The 14,446-nt window shown below is 38.8% G+C and overlaps 1 protein-coding gene across 1 annotated transcript in view; it reads left to right on the top strand.

Annotated features, from left to right (window-relative positions):
• Positions 1 to 14,446, top strand: part of LOC144503721 (titin-like) — a 350,880-nt gene that overhangs the window by 72,005 nt on the left and 264,429 nt on the right. The window contains exons 41-44 of the mRNA XM_078228491.1: positions 4,433 to 4,621; positions 6,163 to 7,047; positions 7,347 to 7,862; positions 8,283 to 8,330. Of these exons, the coding sequence (XP_078084617.1) occupies positions 4,433 to 4,621; positions 6,163 to 7,047; positions 7,347 to 7,862; positions 8,283 to 8,330 (1,638 nt within the window). The remainder of the gene's footprint in view (positions 1 to 4,432; positions 4,622 to 6,162; positions 7,048 to 7,346; positions 7,863 to 8,282; positions 8,331 to 14,446) is intronic.

Here is a 14,446-nt window from a genome sequence, read left to right as displayed (position 1 = left end):
AGTCCATCAATATAGATCAAGAAAGGCAACGGTCGTAATACTGATCCTCGGGGAAGCCCAGTATATACCTTCCTTCAATCTAAAAAAACAATTGTTCGCCACTGCTCTTGTTTCCTGTCACTCACTGAACTTCAAATTCATGCTGTCATTGTTCCTTTTATTCTCCGGACTTTAACTTTGCCGACAACTCATGTATGTGGCACTTTATCAATTGCCTTTTGAAAGTCCATGTACATCACATCAACCCCATTACCCAATCAAGTCTTTCTGTTACACCATCAAACATCTCAAATCAAGTTAGTTAAACACATTTAATCTTTAACAAATCCATACTTGTTTTCCTTTAATCCAAGTGACTGTTAATTTTGTCCCAGGTTATTGTCTCCAAAACCTTCCCCACCATCAAAGTTAAACTAACTGGCCTGTATTTGCTGGGACTACCTTTAAACTCTTTTTAAATCATGGGTGCAATGTTTGCAATTCTGCAATCCTCTGGCTCCTATATCTAAAGCGGGTGGGAAGATCATGACCAATGCCTCCACGATTTCCACGTTTACTTCACTCAGTATCATCAGATGCATTTGATGCAGTCGTAGTGACTTGTATAGCACGAGGTCAAATCTTATTTACTGTTGCTCGTATCCAGCACCCTGGGAAGTTTTACCACACTAAAGATACTATATAAATATCAGGGCTGCAGAGTTTGGTTATGTAGTACTAGTGATTTTGGAACTCCGAATTCTAGTTTTGTTAGCAAATTACATCCATGGCATTTCTGCACACATCCGGTGTGATGCGTATGAAATTCCAAGTTGTTAAGTACAATAGGGAGTGTAAGTAAGACAGAAATATGCTAGACAGATTATGATGTTAGCCAGCATCTGACACTGATTTGGCAATAGATGTGCCATTTTAGACCTTGCTATTCTTATTAATGCCTTCTTTGAAACACTCAGAGCTGAAAATATGTTCAGCAGCATGAGGGATACCCCATCAATGTAATTTACAGATCATTAACGTCTTGCAGGTCAATTGCTGCTGGCTGATCGAATTTCTGGAAGTGCTAAGTGGTGCTGCACATGGGGCAAATATTACTTTTAACTTCAAGGGCTCTGAGCACACCACATCACGGGCAATAGTAGCAGTTTCCTTGGGCTGGAGCATGAGAGGGAGATGGTGCAGAAGCAACAACTAAGAAGATGAGCTGTATGGAGAGGGAGGAGGAAGGGAAAGAAGCAGGAGGTATTTACGCACCTGCAATCCTCCCCAGCCCTCATCCTAACTCTAGTTATGATGTGGAGATGCCGGCGTTGGACTGGGGTGGGCACGGTAAGAAATCTCACAACACCAGCCTACCTCTCCACTCACCTGATGAAGGAGCAGTGCTCCGAAAGCTTGTGATTCCAGATAAACCTGTTGGACTTAACCTGGTGTTGTGAGACTCCTTACTGTAACTCTAGCTAAGTCGGGATCAGGTGTCTACAATTCACCAAGGAGATGGCCAAAGAACCCTACTTTTTCTTGGGAACTAGACCTGAAGTTTTTGAGCAGGGTGAAGACGATGTTGTCAGTGACTGTAATGGCACTCAGTTTTTCCACAACCAGCTCTTTCCAACCTGGAAAAAAAATGACATGGCTAACACCTGATTCACCTTCCAGTGATGGATGGGAGAGGTGATGGTGCTTCTGTCTGCCAGAAGACGGGACTTCATTGTGTTTCTCTGAACAGTGAGAAGCAGGAGGAGCATTCATGTGGCTTTGGAAGGAAAGCGGGCTTCTCTATGGTGCAGGCTGCCATCCACTGCATACATGTGGCTTTAGGGGCATTATGTCTGGATTTTCATCATCGGGCAGGTAGTGGGAGTTGAAGAAATTCTCGGCTTGGTCCAGCTCGGAGAAATTGCCCAAAAAGATGGGTTTTAATTGTGGAAGTGTAATTGTGGTTGAGCTGTAATCAGACCAGCTGACCCAGGAATGTTTGAAGGCAGCCCCAGGTGATCCAACAGCCTAATGGATTTTGAGGTTTTTAACCAAGCATTCATAATGAGGGCTTGGCTGAGAGCCCAGCAATCTTATTAGACTGTTAAAGCACCTGACCTTTCAAAGAAAACATTGCCATGATTCATTGAAAACCTGGTCTGACTCCATGAAATTTTGCCACGATTCATTAAAAACCTGGACTGACTCCATGAAATAGGTATGGTCTGACTCCATACCTATTCCCGCAATGGAATTGGCCAGGTCGGAAGTACAGGAAGTAGACTTCGAAACCCTGGGAATGGGGTCAGGAATTTCAGAATCAGGTTCTGGCCACCATTTCTAAAGGACTTCTACATCATCCCGACTGGGTGAAAATCCAGGCCTACATTTCAACTGTGAGCTATTCCAAAACCATAAACTCAGGGGTTGTGTGCCATGCTCAGCACATCATGCTGATGAATGCCTACTGTCCTGGAAATAGTCATGATGCATTTATTCTACGCCAGTCTGCTGTTGTAACTGTCTTTCAGCCATCAGGTCAAAACATAGGTGGGCAACACGGGTTACCTACTTTATACCTGGCTAATGAAACCCCTTTACAAACTAACCACATATGGCAAGCATGCTACCGTGGGAAGCATCGTTGGGCAGAAGATGGAGTGCTGGAGCATTGGTTATGCTATCTAGATTACTGTGAAGGAGCCCCCCACTATTGACCAGAGCGGGTATCCATTTTGTGGTGGATGGTTGCATACCTTACAACCTGGTCATCATGATAGCACAACTCTTGCCACCAGGGATATGGCAAGTACTTCAGAAAGAGGAGCAAGAGGACAGGATGGACTGTGTATGAACATGTAATTCAACTTCAGTTCTTGTGAATAATGCCACAAATCTTCATTTTTATAATAAGACATCCAAATACTCCATAAAATACTCAGCTAATTACTCTCGTGCATTTCCTTTATGTCTGCCTTCTATGTCCCCATGACTATCCTAATGCTTCAGTATGGTGTTACCTCAGTGATTGCTGCATGAGTGATGGAAGGTGGGAAATTGCAAACAGCCTTGTAGGGCAGTCTTGAGCAGCTCTGGGCCATGCTTCAGACTGCACTGCCTCAGCAATCTGGGCTGACTGGCTTACAAGGCAGCAGCAATGGAAGTATAAATGCTGTCATCCTGAGAGAGGACAGCACTTGTACGCTCCCAAGCTATCACTGCCACACCACCTCAGCAATCGAGTAAGCTTCTGGAGGACATATTGCCAGGCTGTGAGATCCTGCAACCCCCTTGAGCATTGGTGTCTGCAGCCATGATGGCAGCAGTCTGAGCCTGCATGGCACCAAACTGGACTTGTTTGGCAATAAGCTGAGATTTCATAACTTCAGTTTGAATTTTCACTGTCGTACTGACATGTTGGGGGCTTCTGTTTTGCTGCAATGGAAGTCAAAGCATCAGACATTGGATTATGGTTGGGTCTACGAATGTTCTCATGGAATTTGTCACCATTTCCACACTGGAAGGAATGGGCTTCAAGCTCTGCACAAAACCCATGCCAAGTTGGAGTCATACTTCTGCATTTTTCTTAACAACGGGTGGCAGCCTTCCTGGCAGGTCTGCCAGTGCTTCAAGCATTTCTTTCTGCGTGCCAACTAGCCTTTTTGGATGAGGGTGAAACATGACTTGAGAAGCTGGGCGATCAGGAGGAACATAATGTCATCCTCAGTGGATTGAGCCCTGCCACTGGCCCCTGCTTCAGTAACAACTGTTCCATTGGTGGCAAGCAAGCACTGTCTCCTCCATGGAGATCAGCACATGCAGCCTTCCCACACTCCCTTCTCACCCCACCCTGGCAGTGAGCTATTAGGTGCCTCCTTGTCCTGGAAAGAGAGTAGGAAGTGTGTCTTTGAGTGTGGTGCAAAGTGCTTGGATATTGCGTATGCCACAGTTGAACAGCTGGCAGAATGTACAAGTTGTGAAATGCAAGTGTGCATCTGCAAGCTGCACAGTCACTTGGAAATATTTAGCTGTAACTCTCAGGCTGTGCTGCACTTCAATCTGTGCTACGCTGAAAATTTGCAGTTCTTCCTCTTGGTTGGCTAGCACTTAACCTGTGGATTTCTGCTATCTTTACAGTGTGGTTCTCTCTAACCCCACTTCTTTTGTCTTGTTTGCTGCTGGGTGTTTCCATTGTTTATACAGAGTACCACTTTCTGCCCTCCCTTCCTTTTACATAATCAGTTCATATCCTTAACCAATTTTTATATGCTGCACATATATTTCAGCTGCATTATTTCAAATTATAAGCACTGCGCAGTTACATTATTTGAGTTTAATTGTGTTACTTTTAAGTTAATACTGTAGCTCATTAAGTTGAAGTTTGTTTGCAAGATTACAGTCAATTCGGAACAATTTTTTTGGTGAAACTGCATTTTTTAAAAAATACATTTAGATCTGAAGATTACATGGTATAGTAAGCAGAAGGAGATCAAACAATCGCGATTCTTCAAGATGGTTCAGTTTGAAGATACCTACCAACTGGAAGTTGCTGAAGCATACCCGGAGGATGAAGGAATGTATAAATGTGTAGCATCCAACTCCGCTGGAGAGGTGTCGTGCAGCGCTAACTTAAAACTGGAAGGTAAATTAATGCATTCTTTATTTTGGCTTTATGTGCTACACATTACATTATTTTTACATTTCTGTTTTCCTGGTCTGAATTTTGAAGCGTATTCCTGCCTGTGGTTATTTTCATTGTTTGGTAATGGTTGACATTGCCTGTGGCATTCATTTTTACACATCAGCACCATTGGGCCAGCAAACGTGTTCACTTCTTGTGAAAGCATGTGCATTTTGTGCTTGTATTGCTGAACACCATTCCACCTTGTCTCTGTATCTGCCATTGGTTGAATGACGTCCGTAATAGACTTCATCAAGCAACTCATCTAGTCTACATTTGTTTCCAAACCTGTAATAACTCATGGCCAGTTCTTTCATCCGCCTCTAAGGCAAACAACTGAGGCTACCAGCTGTGCACTGTGGAATGCCACTATAACACGATTATACTTAATAAATTTCTTTTGTAAACAACATAATATGTTACAACTGTAAATTTATTCAGCAATAAAGCATTGTATTTCATCATTTTGTTTGGATTTTCTTGTTAGATCTCCTCTTGCAGTGGCTTCAATTTTAAGATTTTTCCAGTAAACTATAAAATAAGATGAAAGTTTTCATCAAATGCACCCAACTACCTCAACCATACAAAGGCACACTAATTTTTAAATGACAAGTATGTGCCTTGACTTTTAATTTATAATGCCAGTCATACAGTGCAAAACCTGATTTCCTTTCCAGGATATAGAAAGGTCGATTACATCAAAGACATCATATGTCTACGTTTGGTTCTTCTGAAGAAGCAACATGAATCCAAATGCCTATCCTTAGTGTGTGCATTTTAAGTAGGCAAGTGCACATTAGGCCGGCAAGCATATTATATGCAATAGTGTCTGTTGGTCCCAAACCAAAGATCCAAGGATTGCATAGTGGACAGTTAATCAAGCCAAGAAAAGTTCTGGAGCTTCATTTTGATAGTCTAAGAACAACAGTACACTTATTACTGATGCAAGAATAAAATTAGGATTTCCTTGGTATAGTTCTTGTTAACTGACTTAGCAATTTCAGCAAAGTACAGCCCACATTGGGCAATATAAATATGCAAAGCATAAATAAACTATGCTGGCAAAAAAATCTAATAGTGCTACACTTACAGTAAACAATTTACCCTCTGACTAGATATTTGCTGTAACCCTTCCAAATAGTATATTTTATTATTTTTTCCTACTAGTCTTTGATTTCGCACTTCATATCACCTCATGTTTCTAAAATCTGATTCCTTTAACACACAATTTAGAAGCCTTTCATCTTCATCTTCATCTGGAACATTTGCAAGAGAAGAACTAAATCTTCATTTTGTTCAATGAATGCCATTTTCTCCCATGGAATTTTGCAGATTTTATTGAGGAAAAAGAATTGGGAGTTTTCCTCAATCAAGTGAATTGCACTTCTTTAGCATGTGGCTAGCATGCTGGGTTGCCCGTTGGACAACATGAGCTATTGCTTTGATTATTTTGTCAGTCATGATTTAATATCATGATTAATACTTTGTCTTTTGTTACTCAGATTACAAAGTGCAAAGCATAGATAGTCAGAGCATAACAACTTCTGGAAAAGCTGTAGAGGAATCCATCGCTTCAAAGACTTTTGAAGTATCAGAAATGCATGTGGAGTCCCCTGTGACCTTAACGCATACAAAGAACTATACCAAGGAAATCAGTTTGCAGCAAGAACATACATACAATGTTCAGACATTTGAAAGTATTTCCATGAGTTCCTCAAGCAAGACAGTTTCCTCTGGAAGTTGGGAAGAATGCCAAAAAGTTGCCAAGACGAAAACAGTTAGAAGTGGCTGTCAAAGTTCGCCGAAAATCCTGCAAGATATGAATGATGTCACAGTTTTGTTAGGTCAAACTGCATCTCTAAAATGTCAAATTCTAGCATTGCCAAGACCTGAAATAAAATGGTATAGAGAAGATCAAGAACTTGCGGAAGTTAAGAGAATTAAAATTGTTACTATAACAGAAGATGAAGTTTTGACATTGTCTGAATTAATTATACAACAGATCCAAGAAGAAGACACAGGAATTTATGGATGTAAAGCTACAAATCCTTTTGGCGAAGTTAAATGCAAAGCCGAAATAACTGTTACTGCAGCCAAACCTGCCCTTGAGGTTCCCCTGATTCTCCTTGAACTTAGTGATCTAACAGTGAAGGCTGGTCAGATGGCACAGTTCATCTGTTCTTTTAGCGGGGAATCTTTTACAGAGGTCATATGGAGTCACAGAAGCAGAAGACTGGAAGAATCAGGAAGACTGAAGATTTCTCAGAATGGAAATGTTATGTCTCTCACTATCCTAAATGTGCACTTAGAAGATCAGGGACAGTACAGCTGTACTACAAGAAATGAAAGTGGTGAAACGAAGACTACTGCTGTACTAATTGTAGAAGGTGGTTGTTTATTATTTTATTTACAAACAGCATCCTGATCCACCTACTTCATGTTTCTGTTCCAAAATAAGTTTAGTACCTTTTTAAGAAGATCTTAAATTTACTTATTAATAGTAAAATGTTCAGTTTAAAATGTTTAGCTAGTGATTTATACAAACCTTAACACTAGACATTTCATCACACCAAGTCTGCATGAATTATTGCAAACATTGCCTCTTGCTGTTATAATTTTTTCAAGTATTTACTTTGCTGAAATTATTAAATCAGTTAACATTTATCCTAATTTTATTCTTGCATAGCTGAAGAATCAAAACCCAAAACAGGTGCAAAAATTCCCACTGATAGCAGTTCAGATAGCACAATAACTGAACAAAGACCACATATCACATCTGATAGCACACCAGAAGTACTAAAGAAACCATCAAGTCCACCACCATCTTCAACCAAAAGGCCAACTGGAAAAGAGAAGCTACGAAGCCGAGACTATTATCCTGACGTGGTGCCCTTTGACGAATTGATAGACACTGGAGCCATAGCACCGATGTTCTTAGAAAAGCTGCCTCCAGAAATCATTGTACAAGATGGAGAAGATGTTTTGTTGTTTTGCATCGTAAAAGGTGTACCATCACCTTGTGTACTTTGGCTGTGCAACCAACGCATAGTTGAAGAATCTTCATTGTGTTCCATTAAACATGATGGGTTACTATGCAGTTTAAAAATGCAAAAAGTCTGCCAAAGGCACAGTGGCACTTATTCATGCAAAGCGGTTAACTCTGCTGGAGAAACAGCGTGCAACACTCTACTTAGAGTGACAGGTTGGCAATTGCATGCTTTGGTCCTTCCCAATGTGACTCTATCATGCATCTCAGCACATCCTATGGAAAGATTCTTTGCAGAAAGTCATCTTGTTGACCTGCGGATTATTGCATTCATTTTTCCTGAAATCAGATTAGGCATGTTGAGGCATGTTTGTTGTTTTGATTCAGAGCAAAACAGAGAATGTTTTTTTTACAAAATCCTGGATTGTCTGAATTATCTTTGTGATTCAGTCAACCAGTTGCTTGGTAAATCCTTCTGGAAATCACAATTAGTGAATATATTTAATTTTTTTGCATGTATGTTTTGTATGTCTTTGCATATTAAATGTATTTTGAGTTTCATTTTCCTTTTTGCATATTTTATTTTATGGGAAAAATACATTCTTACAATTATATTCAATATTCATTTTCATGCAGGAAAGATTCAAGACAAGATTGAACAACAGATAGAAATGGAAGTGAGAGGTAATACTTTTATCATTATTCGATAAACAATTACTTAATTTTGCATTTACTGCTAGGTTCGAACAACTGCTATCAACTTTGGTATTTTGCCATCATGATAAGTTGTGCTGTGTTACAAAGTGGAAAAAATTACATGTTGTCTGTGCCAATCTGATTTACAAACCCAACTTCTTGTTGTCATTCTCATTTCGATCTAAACAAAAAAACCCCTTTAACATCAAAAATATTTACTTTGCAGGAAACGTTACTTTTTAACCAGTATTAGTTCCTCATATTTCAGCTGAATTTCAATTTGAAATTGCTCATTGTCATAATTGATACACTGCAAAAGGGATATATAGAGTTACATTCAGTATGTTGTATTCTAACATGAATTATATAATGAGAAGTGTTTAAATGAACTCTCAACTATCTGTCGTTCAATGATTGAATGCTGTAAATATATATTTTAGTGGTGATTACTTGAATCAGTACTTTTGTTGGTCTCATTTACTTCTGATTTTCCAATAAACTTTTCGATAAAGAACTCGCAGGCAATATTTCATAAAGGAACTTTGACCAGGGTCTTTTCCATTTTTAGCATTCATTTTCTTCCATTTTCATGACATCAACCTATCCTCATGTATTTACACTGCCTTGCAGATAGCAGTATGTGTTCATGTACGCTGGCATTTTTTTGCATAATATTGTGAATCTAGCAACTATATTAGTTCGAATAAACGCCTTCTCATGCAAATTGGAAGGATTACAGTTATGGATGAATTTATTTCCATCTATTGATTCCAATTCTAAAAACTATATCTATCAAACTGGCTGAAAAATTTACCTATTATTGAAAAAGGATCAGAAAGGGCGTTTATTCTGCTGTCTGCAAGTCAGGTAAGAATTGTAATAATCTAGATATCCCCAAATCACAGGGACAGATTTTACATTCAAAAATAACAAAATTCTGTCATGAGATCACTTTATGCTTTTTTCAAAATATACACTCTAATATGATTTTTGAGAAGAAATTGCAACAGTCTGAAGAAGGAACAAAGAACGAGCGATTTTCCTGCTCAGAATCTTTAAAAAGAAAATGGTCTTGCGTTTATTCGAACAAATATGGTGAGTGAATTTTTTACAGTATTTGTGAAAAAGCTGATGCATTAAGTTCATCATTTCATTATATTACAGATTTGTGCTCAATTTAATTCTTATAATGTTTTGAACTGGCTTTTAAGAAACTTCATACAAATTATTTCTTTTTTTTTGCAGAGTTGTTTTTTGGTGCTGGGAGAGAATATTTGGAAAACCGAGAAAACCTGCGTGATGCATTTTCGGATGCCGAAGATTATTTAGATCAGGGAATGGTTTCTGCTGATCGTTGTGCAAGCAGAACATCTTCTATAAGTTCCTGGTCTGAGAATTTCAGGCCATCTTTCACTGAAAAGCTCAAATTCAAATCCGTAATGGAAGGAGAACAAGCTATTTTTAAATGCAAATTGGTTGCCAGCCCAGCACCAAAAGTTGCATGGTTTCATAACAACAGACCTATATGTAAAGATTCAAGAAGGATTATTAAAATAGAAAGCATAATGCACATTCACAACTCAAGTTTGGAAATCAATAATGTAGAAGAGAAAGATTCAGGGAGTTACAAAATATTTGCGATAAACTCTGAGGGCTCAACAGAGGCAACTGCATCTTTACTTGTTGCACTCAAAGAAGAGCAAAATGCAAACTATCTGAACTTTGTGAAAAGATCAGAGATGGTTCACGAAAGTATAGACTCTTTAGTTAAGAAGCGGGATGCAAGACTTAGAGTTGATCTCAGACATGTTGGATCACCCTTTGATAAGAAATATCAGGTTCAAGGAGCTTTGCGTAAACATTCAAATTCTAAAAGCAAACTGATGCGTACAATGTATTTTGAAAGAATACCAACAAGGCATTATCTGTATAAGGACAGTTCTGCAGAAATACAGCCATCTGGATTATCAGGGAGGATTCTCGATAAGGATAGCTTGATTGATGAAGATATTAAAATTAAACTGCAGCTTTTACGTGAAGCTAAAAGGAAAAAAAGATTTTCTCTTGCATTCTCTGAAGCTTCATTTGACCTGGGCACTGCATCGGTTGAAGACAATCTGAAGTATAATTATGTGTATTTAGACAGGGAGCGCAGCAGAAGTATGGGAGACATTGATCACATGGATTTTGAACCTAGTCAGTCTTATTTTGTGCAAGGACAGGAGCTGTCTTCTGGTGACTATTTCCAGAGAGAGTCTCCTGAATTTCAGTGTCGAGTGGAGCGGGTATCAGGACTTTCTCCACAGGAAGTAGAACCACAAAGAGACTTGGAAGGAAATTTTACTGAAGAATCTTCCAAAACAAAAGTCATAAAGTCATTACCAGAACAATTTCTGAAAGGTAGTTTAATTCAAGAAGTAGAACAGGCACAGGAAAGTCAATACTGGTTGGAAGAAGAGGAAACCGATGAATGCCATTTTCAGAAGCAATTTGATGAAAGAGAAGAACCACGGAGTGAACCTTGTGAAGAACCACAGACAATCTCTGACCAGTGGCTTGGAGGCTTTATTATTATGCAAAGGGATTTAATAACAAAGGGGTCTGGAGAGTTGTTTGAGCCTCCCACACCAGCAGTCAAAGAAACACCAATAATTCAAGAAGCAGCACAGCCTGAAGCCAGTGTTGAGTATCCAGAGATTTTACTGAAGGAAAAAGAATTCCCTGTGTTTGTCAGAACACCAATAAAGCAAACTCCAGTGGAATTAAAAGAATGTCCAAGTAAATCTGAGTTGAAGGAAGATCATGAGATATTTTCTGACCAGTGGTCTGAAAGTTTGATAAGTGTGCAGAACTCATTAGCAAAGGAAACTGAAAGTAACCAGTCAATGTTTGACTATTCCAAAGCAACTGAGATAAGTGGATCCAGATTTGGTGAACAAGATGACATGATGAGAGAATCTATACAAGAACAGATGCCTTCTCCTTTAACAGAGGAAAAAGAAGCCTCCACCCTTTTCAGAACATCATTTGATGATAACACTACAGAAATAAGCAAAATTTCATGCAGAGTTCAAGACAAAGAAGACCCCAATGCACCTTTTGACAGATGGTCTGAGAATGTCTTAGTAAAACAGGGGGCTGGATTTGACCATATAATCATTGATCCAATAAAATCCACTTCCGAGGAAAGTGAGATCAGTGTCTCTAAAATCAACCAAAAAGCAGCACAATTTGAAAATGAAGATTATACCCAGATGCTAACATCCTCTACTTTGCCAGAGAAAAAAGAAACCTCAGAATTTGTCAGTTCCTTGGTGAAAGAAATACCAAAACAGGTGAAGCATATTCCATTTAAATCTGACAAGGTAAACTATGAGACATCTGTGGAACATTGGCCTGAGAGATTCATTTGTGTACCCAGTGACTTACCAACTCAAAAACCTGAAGATGGTCATAAAATATCTGACCAACCTGCATCAGCAGTCAGGCAGTCAGAGGTAGTTAGTATGTCCAAAATCAGGCATAAAACCCCACAAGATGAAGCACAGTTTACAGATTCCAACCATGTTGTGAGACATTCTCCTCTTGTAGCAAAAACAAAAGAAACATCAACTTTTACTAGAACAGTGATAAAACAAACTCCAGAGGATATAAAAGAACCTCCATATAAATCTGATGTTGAAGAAGAACACGAGTCACCTTCTGATAAAAGGCGTGGAAGATTTATTTGTGTGGAGAAAGACTTTCCAGCAGCAAAATATGAAGATAGCCACAGAATCCCACTGACCGATCAAGCTAGGTCAGCAGTAGATCATGCAGAGGTGATTGATTTGTCTAAACTCAGTGAAAAAGAGCAGCATAAAGACAAGGTTAAAGAATTCACTTCAATACTAAGACCTTGCATACCAGAAAAGAAAGAAACTTCAATATTTGTCAGTTCACCCATAAGTAAAAGAGCAACAGAAATAAGAGAACCTCCATATAAATCTGAAGTGAAGGATAGTCACCAGATACCTCTCGAGCAACTTGTCGGAGGTTCTGTTAGTCTGATGAGGGATTTTGTAACTGAAAAGTGTGAAGATACCCATGGAGCAACCAATAGGTCCATACCAGTACTCGAACAAATAGAGACAACTAACATATCTAAAATCAGTCAAAAAGAGTCACAACCTGAAGGTATGGTTACAAGCACCACCCAGATAATACACACAGAGCCAGAGGGCAAAATTGAATCAAGCTTTTTCATTTCATTGAAGAAAGAAACAGCAATGGATTCCCCAAAAGAACCTGCATATGAATTTGGACATATGGAAGATCATGGAACAGCAGATGACCGACAGGCTAGCTTTCTAACTGAGAAACCTGAAGAGAGTCATGAAATGTATAACCAATCTAAATTTACAGAAACGCAGGCTGAGATGGTTAGTGTAGCTAAAATCAAACAAAAAGAGCCACAATATGAAGCAAAGATTGTGCATTCCACATGGATGGTGAAGCCGCCTTCTTTATCAGACGAAATGGAAACTTCAACTTATTTAAGTTCGCTGAAAAAGCCAACTCCAATAGACAAAATAGAATCTCTTGAAAAAGCAGAAATTAAGGAAGACCCTGACACAGCCCTTGAAAGTTTTGCCATTACGCACAGAGACTTGCTGACAGAGAACCTGGAAGGTGACCATGGAATACTTGATCAATCAGCAGATAGAGAGATATCAAAGATTAGCACATCTGAAATTAGTCAGAAAGAACCACGAGAATGGAAAGTTAAATGTTCCACCCAAACAGTGAGACCTTCTCCTTCAACAGAGGAAAATAAAACTTCAAATTTCTTCAGTTCATTAGTGGAAGAGACACCAACAGAAGTACAAGAACATCAATATAATTTTTTAGCTACCAAAGAATCTCCAAAACAAGAGCCTCCTACAATTAAACATTGCCCACCTGAATTTCTCCATCATGTTGCATCTACTAAAATTAAGCAAGGAGACTGGTGTGTGCTTGAGTGCCAATTTCAAGGGCACCCACAACCTGTTGTAACTTGGTACAAGGATGAACACACAATTCAACGAAATATGGGCTATACTATTCACTCCATAGAAAACAAATCTACATTGAGTATTGGGTGCACATGCAAAGAACATGAAGGAGTATATACATGTGTAATATTCAACCAGTATGGAACTGCAAGTACATCTGGCAGCCTTACGATACAAGGTAAGATTCTTAATGCTTTATTTATGAAATTATTTTCTTAAATATGTTTTTGGAACATATTTTATGAATGATGACTTCAAATTAATGAAAAATATTATTATTTTCCAGAACCGGAACTGTTTGAAGAATCTTTGAAAAGGTTTGACATACATGTAATTGAAGCACCAGAGAACTATACTGAAGAAGATGATGTTGACCAGTTGCTTGAAAATGAGATTGAATCTTATTTTCCACCATTTACTGTAACAAAGTCCACCTTGCAATTACCAAAGGTTGCAGTACCGCGACCTTGTCCTGTAAATTTATCTTTGCTTTCTTCTCCTGTTGAAATTAAAATAACTGCTCCAACTCCAACACCAGAGCAAGATGAAGAATGGAAAGAGTTACTTCAAGAACATGAATCTGATTCCAAGCATTCATCTCCAGAACTGTCCTCTCAGACCTCAAAGCACAAATTTACATTCTCTTTTGATGTAATTTCTGAACCCCCACAGGTTGTAAAAGAATTAGATAAGATTTGTTGTGCAGAAGGGGAATCAGTGATGTTTGAATGCCTAATTTCTGGAGAGCCAACACCTATTGTTACATGGATCCAAAATGACAGAGTTTTAACTTATGATAATAGCAAGCACCGATTTGAAGAGAATGGAGGAACGTATAGGTTATATATTGATGGTGTTTCAGCATCTGATGTGGGGAACTATAAATGTGTGGCTAAAAATAAAGCTGGACAAGTACAGAGCATATCTAGTCTTACAATAGAGCCCACAGTGCATAGTTTTGTTTGCCATCTGAAGGATATTGAGCCATATGATGAGGAAGCAGAGTCATCTGTTAGCCGTTTTCTCCTTAATTTAAGTAAAATGGGACAAGAAGATATTGAGCAACAA

This window comes from Mustelus asterias, chromosome 14, assembly GCF_964213995.1.
Source record: "Mustelus asterias chromosome 14, sMusAst1.hap1.1, whole genome shotgun sequence".
In the NCBI taxonomy this organism is placed as follows: domain Eukaryota; kingdom Metazoa; phylum Chordata; class Chondrichthyes; order Carcharhiniformes; family Triakidae; genus Mustelus; species Mustelus asterias.
Note: the sequence above shows the minus strand (reverse complement) of the source record. Positions and strands in the feature narration are given on the sequence as shown.